Below are 24,110 nucleotides of genomic sequence, written 5' to 3'. Positions count from 1 at the left end.
AAGACAACTGCCCAGAGATGTGGTCATATATTTTACTGATAGAGAAATTAGAAATGATATCCTGCAAAAATCTTTTCACACTTCTGTACAAGTGGGGGGTTCACGACTTGAAATTTTTAAAGAATTACCTCCTAAAATGCTGAAAGCTAGAAAAGAATTTGGTTTTCTTGTTAAGGAATTGAAAAATTTACAGATACCCTTCCGGTGGGACGCACCAGCTGGGATAATTTTTAGATATAAGGGAGAAGGATATCGGTTGAATACCGTGGAGAAGGCACAACACTTTTACAGTACTATTCTTAAGGAAAGAACACCATCTCCACGTACATCTACAGTTTTGGAGATTAAGGAGAGTGAAGAGAGGCAATTGAAAGAACAGTCTAAGCAGGAATTAGAAATAGTGCAAGGTGCAGAAGGAGGTTTTCTAAGTGAGCCCTTGTTGGATTCTTCTCCAATTCTGGATTTGATTCAGTTGACTGAAGTTAAAGATCAACGTATAACTAGAGCTCAATCCAAGCTACTTAAACAAAAGCAACAACAACAACAGGAAAGACAAGACAAGAAGGCAGTTAAGAGTACCATACAAGAGAGTGGCGCTATGGGAGGAGCGAGATCGAAGCTCTCGGATGAACTTCAAATATTTTGCTCTGCGCTCCAGAAAGAGGCCGATGACCTTTAAGTGTCTATCTTGGAATGTCAATGGGTTGAATTCAGCACAGAAAAGGAAGAAATTATTTACATATTTGAAACAATTTAATAATGATATAATATGTTTACAAGAAACGCATATTACAACTCAAGATCAAAAATATTTGATAAACTCAAAACTAGGAGCACATTATATATCTTCAACTTCGCAGAAAAAGAATGGTGTGGTTATTTATGTAAATAAAAAATTAACAGCGAAAGTTATAGAAGCAGATCAAGATGGTAGGTTTGTAGCAATTGAATTGCTCACAGCAAATGGTCAAATTCTTTTGATTGGAATTTATGCTCCCAACCAACAACAGGACTATTTTTATAAGATGTTACATACTAAAATATTGCAATGGGACTATAGATCTATTTTAATTATGGGAGACTGGAATGGAGTAATTGATTCTAAACTAGATAAAAAGAGCTTGGCAAAGTCTAGAATTAGATTACCACAGACTTTTTTTGATATGAAAGAAGATATGGAACTTAAAGATGTTTGGAGAATACATAATCCAAATGAATTGGATTACACTTTCTTTTCTGATAGACACAGATCCTTTTCTAGGATTGATTTTATCCTGTTGTCAAATGATCTACTTGTCAAAACAAAAAGAACAAAGATTTTTCCAAGAACTTTGACTGACCATAGCCCTGTATGGATAGAAATTGAGATGGATAAGGTTGAGAGACGTTCTTGGAGATTAAATGAGAACTTGTTTAGATATGAAAAAAATACAATAGAACTTAAAAAGCATTTGAAAGAATTTTTTGAAATAAATTTGAATAAAGGTACCCCAATTGAAATTGTTTGGGACGCAAGTAAAGCTTATATGAGAGGGGTACTTATCTACATGAATTCTAAACATAGACTGTTCCGACAAAAGAAAAGATCTGAGTTGGAAATGGAAATAAAGAATAAAGAACAGTTACTTATTAAAAATCCAACAGATGAAAGAATACGAAGTGCTATAAAACTTTTGAAAGACCAATTTCAAATGCTTATGGCGGAACAAGTTGCAACAAGCCTACAATACGCGAAGCATAATACATTTTGCAACGCTAATAAACCGGGCAGATGGTTGGCTTATACATTGAGGAAAAAACAAAGTACACGGACTATTGATAGTATTGATATTGGAGGGAAAGAAATTTTTCAACAAAAAATAATTAAAGAAGCTTTTGTGGACTATTATACTAAACTATATGCTAAAGAAGAGGTGCAGAATGGACTTATAGAAAAATATTTAAATGATAAGAGAGTTACAAAAATTACTGATCAACAAAAGGAAAGAATGAATTATCCTATAACAGAGGAGGAGATAACAGCAGCAATTAAACAGTTAAAAACAGCCAAAGCTCCTGGCACGGATGGTTTGACTGCAGTGTATTACAAAACTTTACAAGCTGAAATGGTGGGACAACTTAGAGATTTATTTTGCAATATTCAACAAGGGGGTAAAATACCCCCATCTTGGACAACTGCTTATATATCTTTGATACCAAAAGAACAAGTTGGTCCTAAAAAACCAGAGAATTACAGACCAATATCTCTTTTGAACACAGACTATAAAATTTATGCGAAGGTATTAGCCAACAGGTTGATGCCAGTAATTCAAAAGGTGATTCACGAGGACCAAGCGGGATTTATTGAGGGCAGATATATGAAGGACAATGTAAGGCAAGTAATAGACTTATTGGAATATCTTGATAAGAATAAACAGATCCCTGCAGTGCTGGTTTTTCTGGATGCAGAGAAGGCCTTTGATAGAGTGGATTGGAATTTTCTACTAAAGACTTTTAAAAAGATGGGCTTTGGGGACCAATTTATACAGGCGATCTCAGCAATTTATCAAGAGCAAAAAGCACAGATTATTATTAATGGAAGTCTGACGACAGAGTTTAAAATTGAAAAAGGAACAAGACAGGGATGTCCGTTGTCCCCACTTTTATTTATATTAACATTGGAAGTCTTGCTAAATACAATACGGGACTCTAAAATTTTGAAAGGTATAATGATAAGGCAAGAGGATTATAGAATAAAGGCATTTGCAGATGATCTGGTGGTTACCCTATCACAACCAATGGAATCAATAATCTTGATGAACGACATTATACAAGACTATGGTAGAGTTTCAGGTTTTAGACTGAATTCAAAAAAGACTAAAATGATAGTTAAAAATATGACACAAGATCGTAAACATGAGCTTGAAAGGAGGGCAGGTTTTGAAATTGTACCTAAGGTAAAATATCTTGGAGTTCAGGTTGCAGAATCAAACATGAAATTGTTCCAAAATAATTATGAGGTGTTGTGGCGAGAGGTCCAGAAAGACATGGAGACTTGGAAAAAGCTGCAACTGTCTTTACTTGGAAGAATAGCAGCAGTTAAGATGAACATTTTGCCAAGATTTCTGTTTTTGTTTCAAATGATTCCGGTGCTTAAAAGTGATAAACAACTGAAAGTTTGGCAGTCTGGTGTGAATAAGTTTGTCTGGAACGAGAAGAAGCCGAGAGTGAAATTGAAAATTATGCAAGATGTTCCAGAAAGAGGAGGCCTTAAACTCCCAAACCTACAGTTATATTATGATGCAGCAGCTTTAACTTTAACAAGTGATTGGTTTGGAAGTAAAAAGACTGGAATACTGAATGCAGAAAGTTTTGATCTTGAATTTGGATGGCATGCTTACTTATTTTATGACGACAAAGTAGATAAAGTATTTAAAAGTCATATACTTAGAGAATCTTTGATGAGAGTTTGGAAGAAGCACCGACTCAAATGGGATTACAAAATACCGTTATGGCTGGATTTTGGTCGTACTATGTGGAATACAAATATAATGTCACTCGGGGGGGTTTTATATAAAGAGGTTCTTTTCACAGATGCGGGCAGATGGCAGTTGAAGACATTACAGACACTGTTGGATGAAGGAATTAATTTAACCTGGTTACAATATAATCAACTACAATTGAGATGGAAAGAGGACCAAAAAACTGGTATTATGTTGCATGAGGAAGAATTGGTTAGACATATAAGAGAGAAAGGTCCAATGCATATTAAAAGGCTTTATAATGTTTTGTTAGAAAGGGATTCAGAAACTGAATTAGTTAAAGATTGTATGATTAAGTGGGCACAAAATTTTGAAGAACCAGTGATGCTGGAAACATGGGAAAAAATTTGGGTTCAGAATGTTAAATTTACACAGTCGCAGAACCTGAGGGAAAATTTTTATAAAATGTTTTATAGATGGCATTTAGATCCTAAAAAGTTGTCATGTATGTACCCTAATGTTCAGCCAAAATGTTGGAGATGCGAATGTTTGGATGCTACGTATTATCATGTTTGGTGGACCTGTAGGAAAGTTAAGGCTTTTTGGATAAAAATATGGTGGGTTATGCAGAATGTTTTGAAGAAAAAAATTCAATTCTCTCCACAATTGTTTTTATTGGGTATAGTTAAGGGTTTTACACGGGGTGAAATAAAACTAATATTGTATATGATAACAGCAGCAAGATTGTTGATAGGTAAATATTGGAAGAATGAAGCTTTGCCTACTATCGAGGAATGGACTTTGAAGATGGCTAGTTTTGCAGAGATGGCGAAGATTTCAGCATATTTAAAGGATTGTTCACAAGAGACTTATGAATGGGAATGGAAAAGGTGGATAGAATATGTTCAGAACAAATATCAAACTAGAAAGTATCAAATAGCTTTTATTTGAAAATAATGTATTAGAAATAGCTTAATGTAAAGAGAAAAAGAGGAAAAATTATATAAGGGGAGGGATGGGTTCAAGTTTATATATCAGTGTTATTAGTTATGAGTACATAATAGGGAAGTCTGGGGGGGGGAGGGTTAGGGAGGGTTAGGGAGGATGGGAAGTTTGGGGAGGGAGGTGGGGGGGGTGAAAAAAAAGGGGTGAAAATGTAATTGTAAAACTTTTGCAATAAAAAAAAAAAAAAAAGAATTCCCCAGCTAGCAGATAATTTCTGAGGATTCCAGGAAATAACCACCACATATACTAACAGATGGTTCATTTGGGCCTCAGGCAGCCATTAGAAAACTTTTACTTCATCAGCCAGTAGTACATACAGGGCCGGATTTTCCTATAAGCTAACTAGGCTTCAGTTTAGGGCCTCAAGATTAAGAGGGGCCTACATTCAAATTGTTAGCAAAATTAAAATTACACTTTCACTATAGGTGAAAGGGCCTCATAAGTGGAATAGCCTAGGACCTCTTTTCATCTAAATCCAGCCTTGAGTACATATCTATAGACCGGAATCTGTCCCTGCCCTGGCTCTCAGAAATTCATATATTATCCACTTTGCTTTGTTTTCGGCATTCATTAAGAGAATCAGCTGATAGCTTAATCGCATAATCAGCTGTTCACAGTTAAATTCCTCTGATGGAGGCTGATTTCTTTCTGTTGAACAAATAGCATCACATGTTTGGGAGACCGCTTGTGGATATATCACCAAAGCAGAGCAACTGAACTGGGATACCTTATGAATGTTCTGTGTTGATTTACCTTTTGATGACAGAAAATGAATACTTCTTCATCGATCCAGAGCTGAAGCTCACTAAAGTAGCCCCTGATGGCTGGAAAGAAGAATCCAAGAAAAGGAACAAAAACCCAGTAAACTTCATCTTGTACTTCCGGATTAAGTTCTTTGTGGATGACATTAGTCTGATTCAGTGAGTATATTTGTGTTGTGCTTTAAAATCATTCTTGTCCCATGGCCCTGTTTTACTGGGGAAGTCAACATGCTCCCAAGTAGTCTTGCTTTCTACAAGTCACACATAATTACGACAATTCTGTTCTCGTTTCTATTCCCTAGTGGGATAGAAGAGGAAGGGTAACAAAGGGATGATCCCAACCTGCTATTTTGTTAATAATATCCTGACTGTCAGGAATTCCATGCTAGCATGTACATGAATTACATGAGTGGTGTGGTGGCCTAGAGGTGGAGCTGTCACCTCATAATCAGGAGCCTGTGAGTTTGATCCTAGGTAGAGACAGATATTTCTCTCTCTGGGCACAATGAGAATATATCTGCCGAACAAAACTCCGCATTGGCGACAGGAAGGACATCCGCAGAGGTGGGTTTCAGCAGGTTCTGACCAGTTCTGGAGAACCGGTAGCAGAAATTTTGAGTAGTCCGGAGAACCGGTAGTAAAAATTCTGACTGGCCCCGCCCTCATCTATTCTCTGCCTCCCAAGTCCCAGCTGATTGGGAGGAAATGGGGATTTTGCAGTAACCTTCCCCTGGATTGGGGAGGGAATGGAGATTTTACAGTATCCTTCCCCTGGAGTGGGGTGGGAATGGAGATTTTACAGTATCCTTCCCCTGCCATGCCTACCAAGCCATGCCACACCCACCAAGCCACACCCACAGAACTGGTAGTAAAAAATTTTGAAGCCCACCACTGGGCATCCGGCCAGTAAATACTCAGCTCTATTCAGTTGACCACAAGGGATTATGGGGTCATTAAAAGAAGATGATGATGATGTGCATGAATTACATACAGGCAATAGAGCAAACATAATGTTGGACTAACTAAATATTTCTCTGCCAGCCCAATGTATTTTCATGTTGTTTATTGCTATTGCATTTGAACCATCTACCAAAACCCCCGTTCTGATGTGGAGTGTCTAGCCCAGAGGTCTGCAACCTTAAACACTCAAAGAGCCATTTAGACCCATTTCCCACAGAAAAGAAAACACCGGGAGCCACAAAACCAGGTGTGGGCATGGCCAACTCAATGTCACTCACTTCCACCAGTCACATGATATCCCCCCCAGCCACGCCTACCCAGCTGATCATTGGGGCAGAGAATCGGTTGTTAAAAAACACCGGAAACCACAAAAACCTTTTGACATCTCTCTCTGTCCCCCTCCCTCTCTCTCCCCCCTCTCTCTGTATCTCTCTGTCTCTGCCCTGGTCGCTTCTCCATCCCCTGCCATCGCCCTTACCTTCTCAGGCCAGGAGAGGAGTGACTGGGAGGGGAGGGCGAGGGGTGGGGCCAGCCAGTGGTGGGATCACCCGACAGGGAGCCACAGCAGAGGGCCCAAAGAGCCGCATGCGGCTCTGGAGCCACAGGTTGCTGACACCTGGTCTAGCCAGACTAATCTCTCTTGGAGAACATGATCATGAAACAAAGGTTGTTCAGAGTTTTTCAAAGTGGCATCATGGAAACTAGGAATTGTTGAATTTCCAGCACATGCATCCTGCAGTGCTGGAGAAATACCTGTTCCAAGACCTTGACTGATTGATTCATTCGTTCATTCGTTCAATTTATAACTCGGGTTTCTGCTCAACCATGCACTACAGTATCTAACCAAATGTAAAAATATAATATAAAGGCTAAGATATAAAATGAAAACTAAAATCAATTAACATTTAAAATCCTAGCAAAAGAACCCCATTCATATAATGGAGGAGTGTCAAACTGGCAGCCCACGGGCCGGATGCGTCACACGCAGGCCACACCCACCCCAACTCCACCAAGGGGGAAAAATGTCACGAAACGTCACGTGATGGCAGCATGACGCCACAAGTTTGACACCCATGATATAATGCATTCACCCTGTTCCCCCACTATCCAGTTAACCATGTCATACAAACGGGCCATTGTATAAAAGAGAATCGTCGCCTTGAGCTAATCTGCGTAAAGTCATTATTTTCCACATCCCATGACCTGTTTCTTTCTTTCTCTCACCTCTTTTGATTTGCTCCAGGCACACCTTGACGTATCATCAGTACTACCTGCAGTTAAGGAAAGATCTTCTAGAAGAGAAGATACACTGTGATGATGAAACAGCCTTATTGCTGGCCTCCTTGGCCCTCCAGGCAGAATATGGAGATTACCAAGATGAAGTAAGGAGAGGGTTTTTTTTCACTTGTTGGCAACCTCTCAATTTTATGCTTATTTTATAGTTTAATGCATCTCAGTTGGTTTGGCTGCTACATAAATGTCAAGGTTCAGTAGATGTGCAGTTGGAAAGCAGAAGAGAAGAATTCAAAGGTTTTCCAAATTGAATTGGTTTGTAGCCATACAACTCAGATCAATATCTTCTCCCAATTGTAGGGAGCCAAAGTAATCCAGTTTTATGGAACAAATGTAATGGTAAAAGGACTGAGAGGCTTCCTGTTTATGTCAAACAAAAATATTAACTAAACATTAATGCACTAATTTAACTAATAATGAGGCAACTATTTCTCAAACTTCTGATTTCAGTCACTTTTTTGATACTCATTCCGGAAGCTGGTAACATAAAGTTTCAAGTTTGTGGTCCATATAAAGTGATAACTATTAAAACCATCTCTCAGCTCCTTCTCCCGAACAAAACGGGAGCAGCAAGAAAACACAACAGGACACATCCAACTGGTTTGGTGATGTTGGTTTAATGCTGTTGTTAGCTGCGGGAAAACACTGAGCTCCTAACGTTTCAAAGTTGGCGCTACGAGCGTTCGCCTCGTAGCGCCTTTTATTATTTCACTCTGCCCCGCCCTCGTTATCCTCGTTAGCTGGGTGGAAGTTTGTCAACTGGGGAGCGCGTCCTTGGCCAGCGCTCCTCCCTTTCATCAGCATCTAAGCCTTCATTGACATCGTCAGCGCCGCGGAGGTCTGTTTCCATGCCTCCGTTACATATCCATCCCACGAATGTCCACGGAAGATCCGTCATACCGGTGTAGTAGCCATCCCCCCCCCACCGGTTTCTATTTCCGACACACCGCGGTCCCGCAATCATCCACCTATCCCCTGTGCTGCTACCATCACTGCTGTGAACAGTTGCTTTTCCTCATATTTCAGGTCGTTCCGCATCCTCCACCATTCCTCCTCCTTCCCATGCCTGTATTATCAAGCAATATGTCGGGCTCGACACCATCATCATGTCACAGTTGCAAAAGCTCTCATAATATCATTGAAATTTCTTCAGATTTGGAGCATCTGGACTCAGGGCAGGCAATGAAGCTTGACACTCCTAACCTAACTTTATACTAATAGTTTAAAATAATGTTTTCTCAATAAAGGAGAACATTTGTAGCTCAGGGTTGAAATGAGGGGTTCTTGGTGCTCTCTGAGCTTGCTTGTTTTCTTTCAGATTTCATTACCCTAACTAGGTAACATGACGCACTGATGATCTTACCTAGTTAGGGTAATGAAGTGTCTGCAGGAAAACAAGCAAGTTCAGAGAGCACCAAGGACCCCTCAAAATGTTGTTTTTTGCATGCAATGCCAATTTGTACAGAAATTCCACAAATGATCTCTTTCAAATGAATGAAAGGTCCAATTTTGGACACACCTGAGGTAGACACAGAGTAAAGTGTGAGCAGTTTTGTGAATAAAAGGCATAAGTACAGCTGTTCATTCAGAGATTTAGCCTTCTTCCTCTTTTGAGGATAGTTATTTTGAATTCATCCACTCTGAAAATATGAGTTTCTTACCTGTACAAGTTATGCTTTAAGTGATGATCTATATCAGGGGTGTCAAACACGGCGTCATGTTGTCACTTGATGTATCACGACTTTTTCCCCCTTCGCTAAAACAGGGATGGGCGTGGCCAGCACGTGACGCATCCAGCCCGGCGGACTGCAAGTTTGACACCCCTGATCCAGGGGTGAAATCCAGCAGGTTCTGACAGGTTCTGGACAACCGGTAGCAGAAATTTTGAGCAGTTTGGAGAACTGGCAAATACCACCTCTGGCTGGCCCCAGAGTGGGGTGGGAATGGAGATTTTGCAGTATCCTTCCCCTGGAGTGGGGTGGGAATGGAGATTTTGCAGTATCCTTCCTCTGCCACACCCACCAAGCCATGCCCACCAAGCCACACCACACCCACCAAGCCACGCCCACAGAACCGGTAGTAAAAAAATTTGGATTTCACCACTGCCCTGATCTATATAGTCAAGCATGTGGATTCTGGCCTGCCCAGAACATGATTTCTAAATTTCTAAAGCTAAATTAAATATTTGTTCTTGCCATCATGCTGATACTGTCAGCGTTCCAAATTAGGCTCTTTTCCAGCGCTGACATGATTGGAATGAATGAAAGAGAAGAAGCGTTGATTTATTGCTGAGATGAACTTTTACCTAGTTTTCTGCATACAGCAGATAGTGTTACCTGGGTGATGGAGGGAGGGGGGCAAATTCCTGTGAAAGAACGTGCTGGGACGAAGAGATGGATCTGCATGATGGCCAATGGGACATTGGGGTTGGAGAGCGGAAGGGGAGGGTGTTGGAAGGAGGGGCCAGTTTGGCTGCAAAAGAGTTCAGAAATGTCATTCTCTATCCTTAAATAAAAAAAAAAAAGATTCATTAGAGACTTTGCGTTTGAAAATGAAGTTTATTTAAGATAGCAACGAAACCTGACAGATATTCAAGTAGACATGCTTTTATTTTCCTGCTTGATTTAATTATAACTAACACAATGATATACAAAGGAAATTGGAGTGAGCATGAAAGATTCATAACTGCCTTGATGATCGTTCAAAGCATCCTACCTATTGATAAGCATTTTGTCTGCAATCTCTGTTTAGTTACATCTGTAGTTAGACTTGCTAACTTACTGACTAGAGCAGGGGTCAACAACCCGCGGCTCTGGAGCCACATGTGGCTCTTTCATCCCTCTGCTGCGGCTCCCTGTTGCTGGCCGGCTCCACAATTGATAGGACTTTCAGTTAGGACAGGTAGAGGACAAAGGATGCTGCGCTAGGAGGAGACTCTATGGTGGGGGAACCAGACTTCCGGTCAGCAGAGGAAAAAGGACGCTGTGCTAGGAGGAGACTATGATGGGGGAACCGGACTTCCAGTCAGCTCCAGAATTGAATGGGGGCTTCCGGTTAGGACCTTTGTGGCTCTTCGAGTGTTTAAGGTTGCCGACCCCTGGACTAGAGAAAAGCCTTTCCAAAGGCCACAAGCATCCTGATTCTGTCATCAGGTTTGTAGGGGTGAATTAAATTTTGTGCAAAAGGGATGAATACAAAAACATGTCAGAAGAAAAATGATTTCTATAATAGCTCCAGTAAAGTACACTCAGGAAGTTTTGCCAACTATTAACAGATGTGAACAGTTGAAGAAAGACATCAGCCATGCTGCTTAAATGTAGAATAAACATTGCACATAATGGTCTATTAGTAGAAAACTTATTTATTCATTGTAGCATACCAGCATCTATTTATTTACATATTCAAGCAATAAATTGTGCATTCTGTTGAGCATTTTTAACTTCCCTGCAGTCAGTGTGTAAAATAAGTTCTTAAAAAGCCCACGCTTGCCATTTTCAGAAAGATCTGATCACTTTTTGATATCTAGATCTTATTTAATGTTATAGTCATTATCTAGGAGTGATGATTGAACATAGAATATAGGATAACAAGGCTGGAAGAGACCTTGGAGGTCTTCTAGTCCAACCTCCTGCTTGAACAGAAGATCTTGCATACAATTCTGGGACAAATGATTGACAGGAAGGTGTTGGCAGCGGTATGGAGAACACCAAGGAAGCTGTCTCATATTCTGCATCACCTGTGATTATGCTACTCAACCATTATTGAACTGGCACAGCATCCAGTTACAGCTAGCTGGGATCAGGGCTATGGCTTACAGTGTTACTCCGGTGCTTCTCTTTGCAGGTACATGGCTTATCCTACTTCAGAACAGAACACTATTTGCCAGCAAGAGTGATAGAGAATCTGGAGCTACCTAATGTGAAAGAAGAATTGCCAAAGCTGCATAACACCTATGCAGGTGCTTCTGAAAACGAAGCTGAAATAGAATTTCTAAAGGTTAGAAATTCTCTGTGTTTTCATGAAAAGTTTTCCTAGCCTAATGAAAGGGGTTGGGGGAAGCCAACAGGATCTTACCTCTTTCAGGAAAGCTGTAAAGGAAAAGGTTCCCCTCGCATATATGTGTGCTAGATGCTAGAACATCTTCTGGTCCTCAGAATTTCCTCTGATCAGAATTATTAAAAGTTGAAACAGGATACTTTCCCATTATTTTGTTGCAAATCTACCAAGGTTTTATTGTAAACCTAAAATAAGTTCAAGACTATCTAAAACAGGGGTGTCAACTCAAGGCCCGGGGGCCGGATCCAGCCTGTGGGGTACTTAAATCTGGCCCACAGGGTCACCCTGGAAATAGCAAAGGACCGTCCCGTGGTGCTTTTGCCAGTGAAAACAGGCTCCCGAGCTCTGTTTTCGGCTGCCACGGCCTCCTGCAACCCTCTGCCAGTGAAAACGGAGCTCAGGAGGGCCCTCCCAAGCTCCGTTTTCACTGGCAGAGGGTTGCAGGAGGCTGTGGCAGCCAAAAACGGAGCTCGGGAACTTGTTTTTGCTGGCAGAGCACTTGGGCCACCACAGGCGCTCCCGACAGGAGTGACGTTAAACTGGCCATGCCCACCCTGGCCACACCCACCCTGGCCCCCGGAGGTCAAAACCCTGATGCGGCTCTCAATGAAATCGAGTTTGACACCCCTGATCTAAAAGAAAATAGCAAAGAATAAATAAATCCAAGTGATAACACAAAATCCTTAAACCGGCCCAATTGTAAAAAAAGATCCTACACAATTTGCCTCATTGCCCTGCACACAGCTTCTTGCCACCAAATATTTAAATCTGGCTCTCAAGTCATGAAAAGGTTGCACATTCTTGTTCATCGAATCTAGGAATTAAGAAATAAAATGTGTAACCCACTTCGTTGTAATGTAAACTTCAAAGGCAACCTGTGATTGGAGCAGAACTAGTGCACTGTACTGTAAAACCAATCTGAAAAATCATTTTGATCTCACGGTATCCTCAAAATACGTATCATGCATTTCTTTCTCTCCTTCTCTTTGACTTCTTCTCTCCTGTTTGGTAGATTTGCCAAAGACTGACCGATTATGGTGTACATTTTCATCGTGTGCTGCCGGAGAAAAAATCTCAGACTGGAATTCTGCTAGGAGTTTGCTCCAAAGGAGTTCTTATTTTTGAAGTTCACAACGGTACCCGAATGCCTGTCCTTCGTTTCCCGTGGAGAGAAACAAAGAAAATTTCCTTCAGTGTATGTTGGTCAAGTTTTTTTGTGTAGAATTGCAGACTGGATCGTTAAATGCCTTTCTTCTCTTTCTCCCTACTCCAGCTGAGTTACCTACGGTATTGAAACAATGGTGTGCCAAAAATAACAAAGAACCAGGATGATACAAGATGCTCCATAGTGGGCAGTAAATATGTTAGTAATAAAAACCAGATGATTCAAACTGTGATAAAGCAGCCCATTTCCAGGAGAGGAGAAATTTTGCCTGGGCTGCTAGCTATTTGGACAGAATATGGTCCCATCTAACACTCTCAAGTCAGTAATGGAGAAAGCACATCATGTGTTCCTTCTAAGATTGTCCCATTTGGGAATGTAGATATCTCGATTTTCTAACGTCAAAAATTCATTGCTCATCCCAGATTTATACATTGGCCTTCTTAATATACTACATTTCTGCATACAGTGAGAAATTCAACAAAATGTTGCAGTAGTGCACTTTAAGAACTTCGGTTTTTCTTGAATCTATAAAACAGAATTGAACTAATATCAAACATACCTTAAAGAGCAGAGACGTGATCTCTGGAAACATGGTTTAGTATATTTTTTAATAAGTCTGGTGGGCAAAGATTTAAATAGAATAGTTTTTACGTTTTCCCTGATTTACAGCTTCAGGTAACTAATATAAAAACAGTTCTTTAAGGGTGCTTGGAATTTGAACTTCTTGTACTTCTAATACATCTATAGGTTGAATAAGAAATTTCATGTAGATTTCACTTAAGTACCCTGTTTCCCCCAAAATAAGACATCCCCTGATAATAAGCCCAATTGGGCTTTTGAGCGCATGGCAATAAGGCCGAGTGCTTATTTTAGGGTTCAAAAAATTTAAGACAGGGTCTTATTTTTGGGGAAACACGGTAACATTATATATAATTATTTGTACATGTAATCCTTGAATTATGACCACAATTATGACCAGAATTTCTTCTGTGAAACCAGTCAGTAGAATTCTTTATTGGCCAAGTGTGATTGGACACACAAGGAATTTGTCTTTGGTGCATATGCTCTCAGTGTGCATAAAAAGACAAGATACACTCATCAAGAATCATAAGGTACAGCACTTAATGATAGTCATAGGGTACAAATAAGCAATCAAATCATACTAGGAAACAATATCAATATAAATCTTAAGGATACCAGCAACAAGGTTACAGCCATACAGTCATAAGTGGGAGGAGATGGGTGATAGGAACAATGAGAAGATTAACAGTAAAAGTAATGCAGACTTAGTGAATAGTTTGACAGTGTTGAGGGAATTATTTGTTTAGCAGAGTGATGGTGTTTGGGAAAAAACTCTTCTTGTGCCTAGTTGTTCTGGTGTGCAGTGCTCTATGGTGTCGTTTTGAGGGTAGGAGTTGAAACAATTTATGTCCAGGATGCGAGGGGTCTGTAAATATTTTCACAGCCCTCTTTTTGACTCGTGCAGTATACATGCAGTATACATAAGTGAATCACACCCGATCTTATAACTATTTTGCTACAGTTGTTAAATGAATCACTGCAGTTGTTAAGTAAAATAAGCGGTCATAAACAAACCCAGCTTCATCCATTGACTTTGCTAGTTGGAAACTGGCTGGGAAGAATACAAATGGTGGTCATGTGAGCCCAGGATGTTTCAATCATCATAAATACATTCTGGTTCCAAAGCGCCCAAATTTTGATCACATGGCCATGGGGATGCAGCAATGGTCCTAAGCATGAGGACCAGTCATAAGTCCTGCTTTACAATGTCATTGCAACTTCAAGCCGTCGCTAAACAAGTGGTTATAAGTGGAGGACTGCCTATATGGATAAATCGTATCAAAAAAAATCTACTATTCCTAAGCCTACTCTGTACAGAACTATGCTATGTAATTGCAAGTGTTTGTACCTTGTTCTGAATGGTAAAGTGAAGATGATTATCTGTTGCCTAGCAACATCCTTGACAATGCTGACGTGGGCGTGTGATGGATTGAATGGTTGGGCTTTCGTAGTGTGGTCTCTTCCGTAGGGAGGTGATCACATTCGATTCGCTCAAATCTGGAAATTGATACGTTTTTGTACTCCAAACAGCTTTGTTTTAGCCCAGGACGACTACTTAAACATTTTCAAAACATCCAAGTTACGTATTTTTTACACATTGAGCAAAACATTTAATACCCTAGGCATGAGTGTACGCAAAGAATTTCATACCTCCGGTTTTTGTGTAATCGGTATTCTCAATACCTGCTCAAGCTTGATTGCTTTGTCTCTGCAAAGCAATTTCTTCCATTTGAACAATGTATCTTCCCCAAGTTGGAAATCGGGTTCTTTTCCCCATTTTATTCCGTATTTGTCATATTGCAGAAAAGAAAGATAACGCTGCAGAACACATCTGATGGTATAAAGCACACGTTCCAGACAGATACGACCAAGACCTGCCAATACTTGTTACAGCTCTGCTCTGCTCAGCACAAATTCCAACTCCAGATGAAAGCGAGGCAAAGCAACCAGGATGCTCAGGAAATCGGTAAGAAACAGCAGCCGTGTACCTGTTACGGCTGCAGTTTTCCTGGACATAATTATAGAGATTTAACCTAAGGCAGGGATGTCAAACTCAAGGCCCACAGGCCAGATCCAGTCCGCAGGGTATTTAGATCTGGCCTGGAAATAGCAAAGGACCAGCCCACGGTGCCTCAGCTAGCAAAAACGGGGCACGTGCCCCATTTTGGCCAGCAGGGTGCTGCAGGAGGCCATCCAGACTGAAAACGGGGCTGGGCACAGAGAGGGCGCACGCTGGGCCGCTGGGCCCCATTTTGGCCAGCAGAGTGCTGCAGGAGGCGTCTGTCCCATCTGCCATCTGTCCCATCTCCCACCCACCCCCGGCCCAGCCCGCAAAGGACAACTACAACGCTGATCCGCCCCTCGAAGAAATCCAGTTTGACACCGCTGACCTACCTAAGGAATTCTGATTGAAGGTTCCAAGTGGGGCAGGAAGCGTTAGGCCTCAGAAGGCCTCTGCCCTCTGCTCCATTTAACAACCCGTGTGATTGCTTAACAACCACAATAGGAGGAGCAGGAATTAAAGTCATTAAGTGAGGAAATCACTTGGGACAACTGTCAAGTGTTGAGACTGTAATGGACAGGCTCCATTACAGCTGTAAGTCAAGGACTATATCCTCTCGAGCCGTACATTTTTATCGGAAGAAAGAAATCCAGGCAGTCCTTGGCTTAGCAGCCACAATGGAGCCCCAAATTTCTGTTGCTAAGCGAGACAGTTGTTACGGGAGTTTTAACCTATTTTGCAACCTTTCCTGCCACCGTTGTTAAGTAAATCACTGTGGTTGCTAAGTTGGTAACGGTTGTTAAGTGAATCTGGCTTCCCCGTTGACTTTGCTCGTCAGAAGGTGATTACTTGACCGTCATAAATATGAATCAGTTGCTAAGCAGCTGAATTTTGATCATGCGACCATGGAGATGCTGCAGCGGTCGTAAGTGTGAAAAATGGTCATAAGTCACTTTTGTCAGTGCCGTTGTAATCTTGAACAGTCATTAAACGAACTGTTGTAAGTCGAAGGCTATCTATACAGAACAGTATTTTCTGTTGAATTATATATCTAATAGCAGTTTGTCTCTTATCAGTGGTAGATCAAACAACATACAGTTTACTTGAGAAAATTAATTCAACAAGACAAAAGAAGATTTCATAGGTTCATGATTCAAAAACAAATATTTCCAAAACAAATACTTATAATACAGATCGGTATTTTACTTTGTTCACTCCTATTAGAAGTTTATTGAAAGAAATATATCACCTAAAGCAGTTCTAAGTTTTGTTGATATAATCATTTACCCCAAATAAGAATTCCCTGAATCCCCTCACTTATTCACATGTTCAAAGGGTGAAGCGAAGAGATTTAAATTAGATGAAAAGAGATTAAATAAAATTGAGTGCTATTTCCCTTTCATCTTCAGATTAACAACATGCTGAAATAGTGATCTGTTTCTGAACATATATTGCATTTTTTCCCCCTTCCTCACTGAATAATACGAAGTGACATCCATGGACTCTCTAGGTGGTCTAACCATTAACCAGACTAGACCTGCTGAACTTGAGAACAGCCACTGTAAAACAAACCTTGCCTAAGTCAAACTGCCTACAGTCAAACTGTTGCTACATCTAATCCAATATTGTCAATCAACTGTCAGCAGCTTTACAGAGCCTCAGGCTAGGATCTTTCCCCACTGTGCTATCAGGAAATGCTAGGGAGCGAATGTGAGACTTGAATCATACAAGGCATCTTCTCGGTTCTCAATTCAGTTGTAAGACTTATTCTTAAAATATGCACGGCATATTTCTGGGAGGTAGACACTTGCGAAACCAAAATTGCTTGACATAGCAATGTCTGGCATGGTTGTTAAAAGATTACGGGAGCTGAAGCCCAACATTTCTGGATAGTATCTATTGGGAAAGTAGCTCTAGTCCCCTAAGACCAGGTGAAGTAATGACTCAGTAGCTGCTGGATCAAATCTGCTTTTATCTGAACCTAGAACCCAACTAACATGTGACATCTTGTACCTGAAAAATATCAGTATTCAGTGTCCTTGGTATAGATAACTCTTGGTGTTCACCCATCACTAACTGTTGGCACATATTGGTAGAGTACATATACAGTAGAGTAGAGTAGAGTAGAGTAGAGTAGAGTAGAGTAGAGTAGAGTAGAGTAGAGTAGAGTAGAGTAGAGTAGAGTAGAAAGGAAGGAAGGAAGGGAGGGAGGGAGGGAACTATTTTATGATCATGTTTACGTCATAAAATGTGTCGTTAAAAATTGCCAAATTTCAATTCTATGAGAATCATGGGTCCCAGAGTTTGGACACATACTTTAAATAAGATACATTTGAAGTACCTTGGTTTAAAAATAGTTGCCCACTTCACCACTAAAGGTATACGGGAACCAGAGTTTAGTAGTATATAGATTTGCCAAGAACGAAATTAGTAGCTAGTCTTTACAGTTCTAAGCATGCTTTTCAAAGTATATATTTAGTATCTTATTTGTTTATTACGTGTATACAGGTACGACCACAATTGAGTCCAAAATTTCTGTTGCTACGTGAGATAATCGTTAAGTGAGTTTTGTCCCATTATACGACCTTTCTTGCCACATTTGTTAAGTGAATCACTGCAGTTGTTAAGCTGGCAGCAGAGTCGGACAGTGAGGAGTCTGGGGAGGACCATGGGTCAGTCCTGGAGTCTGGGGAAGGCTCGGATGAGGGCTCTGCGTCGGAGGCAGAGAAAGGGCCGTCTGGGAGGTATGTGCTGCCTCCAGAGTTGGACCTCAGTGAGGCAGAGGAACAGGGGGATCCTGTTCCCAGTGGGTGCATGCGCAGAGCTGCCAGAAGGCAAGAACAGCTAAAACAAAAGGGCGACTCGGGAATAGGGCTGGGAGATGATTGGCCCCTCCCATAAGACTTAAAAAAGGAGCAAAGGCACATGGGCCTTTGCAGGAAGCAACGTTTGTTCATTCGGTTCATCTTAAAGCCTGAAGCTCTGTTTGATTCTGGACTCCCTGTGGCTTTGCCAGTTAGGTCTTTGGCAGTGTGTCAAGGGAGATAAAGGAAGGTGATTATCCCGAAGGACTCTTTACAACTAATTGCGACTCATCTGTGAATGAACAGAATTCACAGCTGTTGCAATAAAAGAGGTTTTTGGGACTACTCATGTGTTTTAATGACTCAGGAAGTCTAGGTCAGAACATTATATTATTAGCAGAGCTCTCTCTCTCTTTCTCTTTTGCATGTATTGTTGTTTAGTGTGTTGTGGGCAAGCATTGAAGATCTGTGAAGGGCTGGGTTTTGGTTGCTATCTAGATCTCTTCTGATTTGACAGATACTTCATTTGTTTTATCTACGGCGTGCATAAACCAATTCCATCTCAGCGCCTTCCGCCATGCCCTTAAAACCCACTTTTTCCAGCAAGCCGGGCTGGCTTAAAAAGAAATTTTTAAATGTTTTAATTGGTTTGTGATTTTTAATTTTTGGGCCAAATTTATATATATTTTAATTGTTTTTTAATATTTGTATTTCATGTTCTTAATTCTGGCTGTACACCGCCCTGAGTCCTTAGGGAGAAGGGCGGTATATAAATTGGAAATAAAATAAAATAAAAAATAAATCTCCTTGCAGAAAGAGCTTCCCTTCGGAGTCTCAGCCTCCATCCAGACTCCGTGAAAGGATTTAACATGGGACGTGCCATCAGTACCAACAGCCTGGCCAGCAGCACGTTAAACAGGCTTGCCGTCCGGCCGTCGACAGTACAAGCGGAGATTCTCAAGAGACTCTCCTATTCGGAATTGTCCCTTTTCCAGCCTGCCCAAGGCTATTCCCGAGACAAAAACGAGAAGACGTCGTGGGAGGAAAGGCCCAAAATTATGAGCAAATCTTTCCATGACTTGACCCAGAGTCAGGTGTTGGTCAGCCCCCTTCGGAAAAATTTTGTCACCCCTGGGAATTCCTCATCACGGAAAATGGAGGAATTGATGGAGAAGATCTTTCAAGCCGCGCCAAAATCTGATCCCGAATCAGTGGTTGGAGGAGCAAAACTCAACAAGTAAGAATGTTTCTTAGGGATGGATTTTAACATGGCCGTCTTCACGGTAGTTGCTGAAAAAGTCCATTCTGCAGAGGATATAAAGATGGCTGCTCCTAGATGTAGTATGCATAGTTTTGAGCTTTGTGATAGAATTTCAAGCATTATTTTTACTTTGGTGTGATTTTAGAGTCCTTTGCTTAATATAAATTAGTAGTTGTGATATAATTTAAGAATTTGATTAAATATAGGCTATAATAGCAATAGCATTTAGACTTATATAGAGCTCCACAGTGTCTTACAGCCTTCTCTAAGCGGTTTACAGAGTCAGCCCATTGCCCACAACAATCTGGGTCCTCATTTTACCCACCTCGGTACGATGGAAGGCTGAATCAACATGGAATTAATATGATATATTCTTTTACAAATGTATTTTAACTCTGTCCTAAATTTCATTTGTCTATTATCTACACCAGGGGTGGGCAACTGTGGCCCTTTTACAACCTGTGGACTTCAACTCCCAGAATCCCTGAGCCAGCCAAGCTAGCTCAGGAATTCTGGGAGTTGAAGTCCACAAGTCATAAAGGGGCCATATTTGCCCACCTTTGATCTACACTGGTCTTCGACCGCAATAAATCAAACTGAATTGAATTGATTTCAAGGGAATATCTAGGGGAAATATGTGAGAAGAATTTCCTTGTAAAATACAGGTAGTCCTCGACTTACGACCACAATTGAGGCCAAAATTTCTGTTGCTAAGTGAGACAGTTGTTAAGTGAATTTTGCCCCATTTTATGTCCTTTCTTGCCACAGTTGTAAAGTCAATCATTGCGCTTGTTAAATTAATAACATGTTACGGGAATCTGGCTTCCCCATTGACTTTGCTTGTCAGAAGGTCACAAAGAGGGACCACATGACCCCGGGACACTGCAACCGTCATAAAAATGAATCAGTTGCCAAGCATCTGAATTTTGATGACTTGACCATCAGCTTGCTGCAACAGTCGTAAGTGTGAAAAGTCACTTTTTTCAGTGTAACTTTGAATGGTCACTAAATGAACTGTTGTAAATCGAGGACAATCTGTACTAGCAATGGAACTATGGTAAACATTTTTGAGGAGCCTCTCCTTATGGAAGTGGTAGTATTTGAATATATTGTGTTTTAATGAGAAATTAATATAGATACTTTTTTTTAGGAAGGACAATTAACTGCAGATATTAAATACTTCTTTTATAGGTATAAAAGCAGGAGTCTGTATTAAACAGCTGGTATTGTTAGACCAAAGGCTAAGACAGTTTCCTTTTTAGATTCATTTTTTAGTCGTAAGTAAGATGTTAAGCACTTCTGCAGCAGTATAAAACTACCTATTTGTGGCTGAAATGTAGGAACAGGAGCCACTGTGGGAAAGCAAGAACTGCATTCATATACATTGCAGGATTCATTTTCATTCCACCATACTAAAAACTTTTTTTGTGTGTGACTGCCTTTCATATTATTTTTTCCATGTGCTTTACTTCCATGCACATAAAATGAACTTATCCACATTTCACAGATCTCTGCCAGCATGTTCTTTGGTGTGAGGTATGCATTTTTATGCCAGTTTTCTGTTTTGTGTACCATATATTATCTTGTATCTTTGTTTTATTACATTTTCCTTTGTCCTCTTCTGCTTTCTATTTTCCTCACTGTTTTTTTTTTCCCCTTCCCTGTTTCTTCAACCATTTTTTTAGTTCACACTCCCATGCAGGTTTAAATGCCAGTCTAGAAAGAAAGAAAAATGAATTTGACTCTTCATCCGCAGAAGATGCAGGCCAAGCCTTTGTAATAGGTCAGCATTGTTTCCTTGAGTCCAATGGTACTGTACAATTGAGAATCCTAAATGAGTTTCTAGATGGCTATTAATATCTGACATACTGTGTGTTGTGAACTTATTCTGAGCTATTCGGAAGAATGCTGATGTTATTGAATGCTTTGTATGCTCATTATTATTTTTTTGAACCAATGTTAATTTATTCTTTTGCCCACCTCAAGAAAAAGTAACCGATGAGAGACAGTTAAAAGTATAAATATCACAGCTCTTTCTTACCAAAAAAAAAAAGACAACCAAATCAAAGTGACAAATTTATGACAATGGCAATATTTGTGGTCTTATATTTTAGCTCCATAGATAAGCTGAATTGTTTATTCCCTTAGCTTCTCTTTGCTACAATAAGTATGATGTCTCCAGTTTGCTCATAGGGCTGTTGTAAAAGATGAAAAGATGATATAGACATAGATATAAAAATAGAAGGGGGTATTAAACACCCTTCCGTATCACTGCTAATTATAGAGAACCCTGATGCACTTCAATAAATCTTAAATAATATTTCAGAATAAACATGGAGTAAAATAAAATCCATGAGAAGGAAGGACTCACTGGAGAAGAGCCTAATGCTGGGAAAGATTGAGGGCAAAAGAAAAAGGGGATGACAGAGAATGAGGTGGCTGGATGGAGTCACTGAAGCAGTCGGCGTGAGCTTAAATGGACTCCAGAGGATGGTAGAGGACAGGAAGGCCTGGAGGAATGTTGTCCATGGGGTCGCGATGGGTCGGACACGACTTCACAACTAACAACAATAACAACAACAACAACAAAATAAAATCCAGAATATATGTACAAAAAGTCAGTTGATAGGAAAAATTGATGGCTGCGGAAGGACAAAATGAAACATTTTAAAGGTGTCTAAAAACTTGCTTGAGATGGGTAGTTATTGCACCAGATAGAAGAAACCATGGAGAAAGCTTTAGTTCTAGATCGTGATGAAACCAGTTCTAAATCTTGAGGAAAGCATTCTAACTAAAGATTAACATTGTACCTCTAGCTATTTAAGAGCAGCCTGCTGCTTTGCATACATGCAAAAAAAAAAAATCCTCATCATTCCTTGTTCCTAATACCAAATGCCATAATTTCTTAAGGTAATGGGACTTCTCCTACCCATCAAGAGTGCTCTTGGATATGACAACATTCAGAAGTGTTTTGGGTTTTTGCAGGGAAGCCAAGGGGTTCAAATTGTAAAACAGGCACCATAACACAAACTGCTTGGTTGTTGTTGTGTTGTTGTTTTTGTACTGAAGTTGTAACCTAGCACCCAAGAACTGTTGATAAGGATCAGAGTTGGTATCAGGAGGTTATGAAACGTTCTGTCATTTTCTTGCTCTGGACATCTCTGAGAAATGAGTTGTCCTAAGAGTGAGTTCTGCCCACCTACCCATATAAGTACCATGTTTCCCTGAAAATAAGACCCTGTCTTATATTTTTTTTAACCCTGAAATAAGCGCTTGGCCTTATTGCCATGCGCTCAAAGGCCTGATTGGGCTTATTATCAGGGGATGTCTTATTTTGAGGGAAACAGGGTAGTACAGTGCAAATTACATTGATTCAGTTTAAAAAGCAGGCAAACAACAAAATTGTCCCCCTTTTGACATGCTCCCAACCCTAAAATGGGAAACACTACAAAAATATAAAATAAGAGTGTTCAAGTTTTTAAGTTTCCATGTATTGCAGTCAAGCTTGGTTCATTCATTTTGCATGCTGTGTCCTGGATAAGAATGACTCAATTTCCTAAATGTTCATTACTTTCCTAATATTTCATGTAGAAAGAAGATATTTAATTTCTAAAACTCCATTCTAAAAATGTCAGTGTAGTGTTTAGGCTTATCATGAATTCCTTTAGAATCTTTGGAAGAGTCAGATTTAATTATTTAATGAAATGAAGCTTGATTTCTATTGACTTACATGCTAAGAAATAATATTTGTCTCATATTTCGGCATTATTTTTTTTAAAAAAATGTGTTGTTGCTTTGGTCCGCAGATGGTCTCCAAACAGAGAAGAATATACCGGTAGTGTCTTTACCAGAAAGGGAGATCAACTTGATCAATTTGAAAAAAGATGAAAAATATGGCTTAGGTAAGTAGATGTTACTTTAAGAATTACATAAAAATGCAGAAATCAAAAGAGCAAGTGGATTACACAGTGTATTGAAAGGATGTTTTCACTGTCAGAACTGTTCCTGAGATTTGAGTCATTAATACAAACTTATTCTTGTGATGAGACAAAAGATATATTTTTTTCCTTTCAAAAGAAGTTGATGTTTATGTACAGTAGGTATGTAATCTGCCCAATCTGACTGACTCTGGATGGTGTGCACAAGGAAACTGAGACAAAATCATCTTGATAAATAAAAAATGCAGTAACAATATCATTAGAATTATAGTACACTACTTCAAAATTAGTACAAATTAAAAAGCACTTATGAATTGGGCTGGGAGCATTCTAGCAATCAGCGAAGCAAACTCAAAGTAGATTGAAATATCCATAATATCCAGTTTGCCCAAATAGCTGCATTTTGTTTCTTTGTTTATTCAGATGTATTTCCCATCACATGTTAAACACAGTCTCGGTAGCTCATTAAAAAAACAATAACATCCCAAATGATAAAAAATACTCTACATACAGACCCAAAAAAGGGGACGCGGTGGCTAAGACGCTGAGCTTGTCGATTGAAAGGTTGGCAGTTCAGCGGTTCTAATCCCTAGTGCCGTGTAACGGGGTGAGCTCCTGTTATTTGTCCCAGCTTCTGCCAACCTAGCAGTTTGAAAGCACGTAAAAAATGCAAGTAGAAAAATAGGGACCGCCTTTGGTGGGAAGGTAACAGTGTTCTGTGCGCCTTTGGTGTTTAGTCATGTCGGCCACATGACCGCGGACAAGGCTGGCTCTTTGGCTATGTAATGGAGATGAGCACCGCCCCCTAGAGTTGGAAACAAC

General features: G+C 40.1%; 1 protein-coding gene across 1 annotated transcript in view; it reads left to right on the top strand.

Annotated features, from left to right (window-relative positions):
- PTPN13 (protein tyrosine phosphatase non-receptor type 13) overlaps positions 1–24,110 on the top strand; it is a 134,273-nt gene that overhangs the window by 52,355 nt on the left and 57,808 nt on the right. The window contains exons 12-19 of the mRNA XM_070948109.1: positions 5,233–5,386; positions 7,431–7,569; positions 11,324–11,476; positions 12,549–12,731; positions 15,087–15,249; positions 18,903–19,326; positions 21,036–21,133; positions 23,157–23,252. Coding sequence (XP_070804210.1) covers positions 5,233–5,386; positions 7,431–7,569; positions 11,324–11,476; positions 12,549–12,731; positions 15,087–15,249; positions 18,903–19,326; positions 21,036–21,133; positions 23,157–23,252 — 1,410 coding nt within the window. The remainder of the gene's footprint in view (positions 1–5,232; positions 5,387–7,430; positions 7,570–11,323; positions 11,477–12,548; positions 12,732–15,086; positions 15,250–18,902; positions 19,327–21,035; positions 21,134–23,156; positions 23,253–24,110) is intronic.

Source organism: Pituophis catenifer, unplaced genomic scaffold (assembly GCF_029215685.1).
Source record: "Pituophis catenifer annectens isolate HBS135680 unplaced genomic scaffold, rPitCat1.0.hap2 SCAF_8, whole genome shotgun sequence".
Classification (NCBI taxonomy): Eukaryota; Metazoa; Chordata; class Lepidosauria; order Squamata; family Colubridae; genus Pituophis; species Pituophis catenifer.
This window is presented reverse-complemented; position numbering and strand designations above follow the sequence as displayed.